At 34.8% G+C, this 6,831-nt stretch overlaps 1 protein-coding gene across 1 annotated transcript in view; it reads left to right on the top strand.

The window, feature by feature from the left end:
- The window catches only part of GMDS (GDP-mannose 4,6-dehydratase), a 730,364-nt gene that overhangs the window by 579,022 nt on the left and 144,511 nt on the right, over window positions 1-6,831 (top strand). The window contains exon 8 of the mRNA XM_019663802.1: window positions 6,259-6,377. Within this exon, the coding sequence (XP_019519347.1) occupies window positions 6,259-6,377 (119 nt within the window). The remainder of the gene's footprint in view (window positions 1-6,258; window positions 6,378-6,831) is intronic.

Genomic DNA, 6,831 nt, shown 5'->3' with positions numbered 1-6,831 from the left:
TAATATTCCACATGAACATAGAAACAAAAAATCACTAACAAAATATTAGCAAATTGAATCTAGCACTGTATAAATAGTTGATACACCATGACCAAGTAGGATTTATCCTAGGAATGCAAGGTTGTTTCACCATTTGAAAACCAATGTAATTCACCATATTAAGAAAACAAAAGAAGTAAACCTTATGGGTTTTTTTTCAATGCAGAAATTTGATTCTCTTCAAATTAATCTATAGATTCAGTGTAATCCCAATCAAAATCACAGGCTTTTTAGGCAGATATTACAGGTTGATTCTAAAATGTATATAGAAATGCAAAGAATCTAGACTCATTCTGAAAAAGAAGATCAAAACTAGAGAACATTTACTCTCTGATTTTAAGGCTTCTTTTAATGCTAAATCTGCATGATATTGACATGATAATAGATTTATAGATCAATGGAACACTATAAAGCACAGAAATAGACTCACACTTATATGGTTAGTGGAGTTTTTACAAATATATCAACATAATTAATCGAGAAAGGGTAGTCTTTTTAACAAATGGTTCTGGAATAATGCATAGCCAGCCATGAGGGGAAAAAATAGTGAAACTCAACCCATAAATCATATTGCACAAAAAAAATTAATTGAAATGGGTCATAGATCTAAATGTAAGAGCTAAAACTAAAAAACTGTTAGATGAAAACAAAGTATAAAAGCCTTGTAACCTCCAGGAGTAGGCAAAAATTTCTTAGGTGGTTTTTCAATTATTGAGTTACACAAGGTTTTATGTCTTAAAAATATGTTCTCTCTATCCATAATTTGCATTTTCATTTTCTTAACAGTGCTGTTCAAATAGTAAAAATTTTACTTTGTTATGTAGTTCAGTTTGTCATTCTTTATGACTTTTTGTTTTGTGTGTGCATGTTTGCATTGAATTTTTAGATCAGTTTGGGACAAAGGCAAGGATCTCTTAGCACACTAAAGGCAAGAACCATAAAAGAAAAAAAATGACTAAAAAAATACCACAATTAAAAATCTCTACTCTTTGAAAGTGACCATTAAGGACTTCTAATCAAGATAAAGGAATAGGTAAATGCTGTGATCACCTCCTCCCACCATCACATAAAAATTACAACTAAGTTATAGAGCAATCACGCTTGAGAATCACCTGAAGACAAGCTGAACAGAACTCTTATAACTAAGGATACAAAGAAGAAGCCCTTACAAGACAACTAGTACATGTGGAGACTAGGAACAGACTGGTTCCACAGTGATTCTCGTTAAGAGAAGAGAGGGAGCTAGGGATTGAAAACGAATTTGAAGAAATGACTGAAAACTTCCCTAACCTGGTGAAGAACACAGGCATGCAAGTCCAAGACGTGCGGAGAGGCCTAAACAAGATGAACCCAAAGAGGCCCACACCAAGACACATCATAATTAAAATGCAAATGATCAAAGACAAGAAGGAAATCTTAAAAACAGCAAGAGAGAAAGCACATGGTAACCACAAACCAAAAATCTATAAGAAATAAAGAGAAAGGAATACAAACAGAACACTATAGAAAGTCATCAATATACAAGAGAAGAGAGCAAGAGAATAAGAAAGGGACAGAAAAATACAAAAACAATCAGAAAACAATGAATAAAATGGCAATAAATATGTAGCTATCAATAATTACTTTAAGTGTAAATGGATTCAGTGCTCCAGTTAAAAGATGACTGGGTAAAGGAAAAGTGGTACTTACATATATACAATAGAATATTACTTGGCCATAAAAAAGAATGAAGTCTTGTCATTTGTGACAACATGGATGGACCTAGAGGGTATTATGCTAAGTGAAACAAGTTAGACAGAGAAAGACAAATACCATATGATTTCACTTATATGTGAATCTAAAAAACAAAATAAATGAACAAGCAAGACAGAAGCAATCTCATAGAGNTGTTTGCTGTTCTTTGCTAGTTCCTTTAAGTGTAAGGTTAGATTGTTTATTTGAGATTTTTCTTGTTTCTTGAGGCCTGTATTGCTATGAATTTCTCTCTTAGGACTGCTTTCACTGTGTCCCATAGATTTTGGGTCATTGTGTTTTTATTTTCATTTGTCTCAAGGTACCTTTGGATTTCATCCTTGATTTTTTTGGTTGACCCATTCATTATTTAGTAGCATATTATTTAGCCTCCATGTGTTTGTGTGCTTTTCAATTCTTTTCTTATAATTGATTTCTAGTTTCATAGCACTGTGGTCAGACAAGACACTTGATGTGATTTCAATCTTCTTAAATTTATTGCTACTTATTTTGTGGCCTAACATGTGGTCTTTCCTGGAAAACATTCCATGTGCACTTGAAAAGAATGTAAATTCTGCTGCTTTGGAATGAAATGTTCTAAATATATCATTTAAATCCATCTGCTTTAATGTGTTATTTAAGGTCGCTGTTTGCTTGTTGGTTTTCAATCTAGATCAGCGGTTCTCAACCTTCCTAATGCCGTGACCCCTTAATACAGCTCCTCATGTTGTGGTGACCCCAAACCATAAAATTATTTTTGTTGCTACTCTATAACTGTAATTGTGCTACTGTTATGAATCGTAATGTAAATATCTTTTTGTTTTCCAATGGTCTTTGGCGACCCCTGTGAAAGGGTCATTTGACCCCCAAAGGGGTTGTGACCCACAGGTTGAGAACTGCTGATCTAGATGATCTATCTATTGATTTCAATGGCGTGTTTAAATCACCTACTATTACTATGACTGTCTCCTATTATATCTGTCAATATTTGCTTTCTATACTTAGGTGTTCCTACATTGGATGCATAAATGTTCACAAGGGCTATATTTTTTTGTTGAATAGATCCCTTTATCATTAGTAAATGTCCTTCTTTGTGTTTTCTTATAGAATTTGTTTTAAAGTCTATTGTGTCTGATATAACTACTGCTACCCCAGACTTCTTTTCTTTCCATTTGCATGAAATATGTTTTTTCATCCTTTTACTTTCACTCTACATGTGTCTTTTGATCTGAAGTGGGTCTCTTGTAGGCAGCATATGAATGTGTCCTGTTTTTTTATCCATTCAGCCACCCTATGTCTTCTGACTTCAGCATTTAATTAATTTACATGTAAAGTGATTATTAATAGGTGTGTAGTTATCCTCATTTTATTATTCATATTTTTTCTTCTTAAAGAATTATTTTTAATATTTCTTGTAATACTGGTATGGTGGTCACCAAATCCTTTAACTGTTTCTTGTCTGGAAAGCAGTTTATCTCTCCTTTGATTCTAAAAGATAGCTTTGCTGGGTAGAATAATCTTGGTTGTAGGTCCTTGCTTTTCATCACTTGAATATTTCATGCCAATCCCTTCTGGCCTGCAAAAAGAAATCAGCTGATGGTCTTATGGGAGCTCTCTTGTAGGTAACTGCATGCTTTTCTCTTGCTACTTTAAAGATTCTCTTTTTAATCTTTAACCTTTTGCATTTTAATTATGATGCAGCTTGGTGTGGGCCTCTTTGGGTTTATATTGTTGTGGACTCTGCTCTTTCTGGACTTATATGTCTGTTTTCTTCACCAGGATAGGGATTTTCAGTCATTATTTCTTCAAATAGGTTTTCAATTCCTGCTCTCTCTTTTCTCCTTCTGCTACTCTTATGATGAGAATATTGTTACACTTGATGTTGTCCCAAAGGTCCCTTAAACTATGCTCATTTTTTAAAATTATTTTTTCCTTTTTTGCTGTTCCAATTGGGTGTTTTCTGCTACATTGAGTTCCAGATTGCTGATTTAATTCTCTGTTTCATCTAAATCTGCTGTTGATTCCATCTAATGTATTCTTTATTTCTGGCTTTTTTTAAAATTTATTTTCCTATGGTTGCTATCTCTTTGTTGAAGTTCTCACTGAGTTCATCTACTCTTCTCCTATGTTCATTGAGCATCCTTATAACCAGTGTTATGAACTTTGTATCTGGTAGATTGCTTGTCTCCATTTTATTTAGTTGTTTTTCTGAAGTTTTGTCCTATTCTTTCATTTAGGACATGTTTCTTTGTCTCCCTATTTTGGCTACCTCCCTGTGTTTGTTTCTATGTGTTAGGTAGATCTGCTATGTCTCCCAGTCTTGTTAGAGTGGCCTTATGTAGCAGGTGTCCTGTGGGGCCCAGNCCCCGTGCCCATTACCAAGAGGCACTCTCCGAGGAGCTTAACAACAAACGATGCTGGGCTCAGGGCTTGGCCAGCAGAACTGGGCTGCATTTCAGCCCACGGCCCTGCTCTCGGCCTGGAGCTGAAAACGGTGTGGGCAGCTATGAGTTCAGGGAGCTGCAAAGCTTTTGCAGACTCTGCGCTGCATGGACTGTCCCAATAAAGAGAACATCTCATATTCTATGCCTTTAAAAAACTGATCGAACTTTATTATTAATATTAATAGAATCAGTGTAAAATTTAAAAAATATTCTGACTAAATTCATCAACAATGATCTCTTAATGCAAAATGAAACTGCAGATATTTTATTAATGTGAACAAAACTCTCTCCCAGCCAAGACAATTTCATCAGTTACTTTTCAGTATACCAATGACATGAATCTATTGCCACTGTCGCACCCAGGGTGCCACATCTCCAAGCATATGAAATTGCCCAAAAGCTTATCTTTCATAGGACAAAAATATGATTTAAGACAATCTTGTAATAGGCCAAAAATACAAAATAGTCACAAGAAGTAACTTCATGTAAAGGCGAAATATTTACTTATTTCTTTTTTTAATTTTTAGAAGGTTTTCACAAATTGAAATAAATAAAGAAGAATTAAAATTTTTTTGGTTTCATGTTCTAAGACAAAATAAGCTTCCCGTTGATTTCAGCAGTCTACTTTTCAGTTTATTCAATAGCAGCTAGGGAGACACCAACCAAAATAGTTTTCTTTAAATGTTAGAGCAAGGGTTTAATTCACATGATATTGTGGACTGTGTTACAATGAAGTGCCTATTATTTTTACTTATTATATTTTGAAAAGTGGGTGGGAGTGATAAAAAAACATTTTTTTTTTTAGCTTGGATTTTTCTTAGACATGTTGTTGTCAGATACTAAGTATACTTACTTGTTTTAAATCTGCATCATCTATCTGTGTAAACAAAACCTTTAAAATTAATATGCAGTTCCAAGCTACAGAAGCCACAGGCCTCTGTGTGTTGACAAAAGCTGATGTGACTGAATAGAGTCAGTCTGTGACCTTACCACAGTTTGTGTCTTAGCCCTGAGGCTGCACTTTGGGCCAATTAGACCCCTTGTTCCTATTGGAAAGAGCATCTTATGATGCTCTCGCTTAGCACCTGACCTTGAAATGCTGCCTGAGGAAATCCTTAACTACACGCTTTCATTGCCCCTCAGATGACTTTTCTAGTAGTAGGACTATTCATTACAGGATTGTTTTTCCATTAATGATTCTTGATTATTTTTCTTTTTAATGTCACCACATTGTTAAATTTGGTTCTGTTTGGGGGGACAAACATCTGTGTTCAAATGACTTTTCCTTACCTTCCATCCATGATATGACAGTATATTAGATAAGGCTTTTTAAATTCATCTTTTCTTAAGTGTATTACAGGAAAGTTATTTGCCACAGATACTCTTTAATATTTAGTTCCTCTAAAATGTACCCCAAGGACCTGCTATATGAGAATCACCTGATGTTAAAGTTAAAGATGCCGGAAGCATGTTCTCTACTGAGTCCAAACTTCTGCGCCTGTGGCCCAGGCATCCATACTGAGATGTTCCCCGTGTGACTCTGAGGCAAATTAAAGTTTGAGAACCACTACTGTAGTGGTTAGAATATTCTATTAAATTCATGGTCATTTTAAAGTATTTAAACATGGAGGCCATTACACTGACCTCGGGTGTTTAATGTCTTGGTAGCCTACATAACCTAAGCCAGACACAATTCACTGGACACCAAGCAAATGAAGCTTAAAAACAACTAATCAAAAACAGCTAACTTGACTCCCAGATAAGGCAACTGCATAAACTATAGCCAACCAATAATTTCTGGGCTTTGCTTCAGTGTCTACTCTATAAAAACCTTGCCCCTAGCCCTTGGTGGAGCAGTCCTAACCACCTTCGGTTTACTGCTGCTCTATTCGGATAGAGGTAGGATCAAAAAACTCTTAAAAAATTGAATATGCTTCAGTTTACCTTTTAACAATGTCTATAACCAATTATGTGAGTTTGATAACATTCCATTTCCCAGTGGCAACTGAGTACAACTTTAACTTGGATTTGCCTCCCTCTGTAGGCAATGTGGCTCATGTTGCAGAACGATCAGCCGGAGGATTTTGTCATCGCCACTGGGGAAGTCCATAGTGTCCGGGAATTTGTAGAGAAATCGTTTTTGCACATTGGAAAAACCATTGTGTAAGTATAACTGAAAGTTCATCTCTGCATTCATCAGACATTTGCTGGCAGGTTTGTATAGGTGCTTGCTGTTATGCCTCGGTTTGGTCTTTTTCCCTGTTTACTTTCTTGTAAAGCAGTATCCGCAGTTTCAATATGGAGCAGGGTGTTGGTATTTCACAGCATCCACCCGCAGTTATATTCCATGTGAGATGTCTGTTGGCATCTAAACATTCTTTTGAAAATTTCTATTATCTGTTTTATTTTTTAATATATCTAGTTTTTTAAAGGTTCTAAATTATTTTTAATTATAAATGTTTTATTATGGTTTATGTATGGTTTACTATAATGTTACTGTAGCTAATTCTACTCTTACCAAATCAATATAACATTACACAATCTTTTTTAATACTTTCACTTTTTATTTTAAACTTTTGAAACCATTAAAAAAGTACAGAAAAGGGGTTTTTTGTTT

This window comes from Hipposideros armiger, unplaced genomic scaffold, assembly GCF_001890085.2.
Source record: "Hipposideros armiger isolate ML-2016 unplaced genomic scaffold, ASM189008v1 scaffold_405, whole genome shotgun sequence".
Taxonomy (NCBI): Eukaryota; Metazoa; Chordata; class Mammalia; order Chiroptera; family Hipposideridae; genus Hipposideros; species Hipposideros armiger.
The sequence above is the reverse complement of the archived record's forward strand: the minus strand, read 5'-3'. Positions and strand labels throughout refer to the sequence as shown.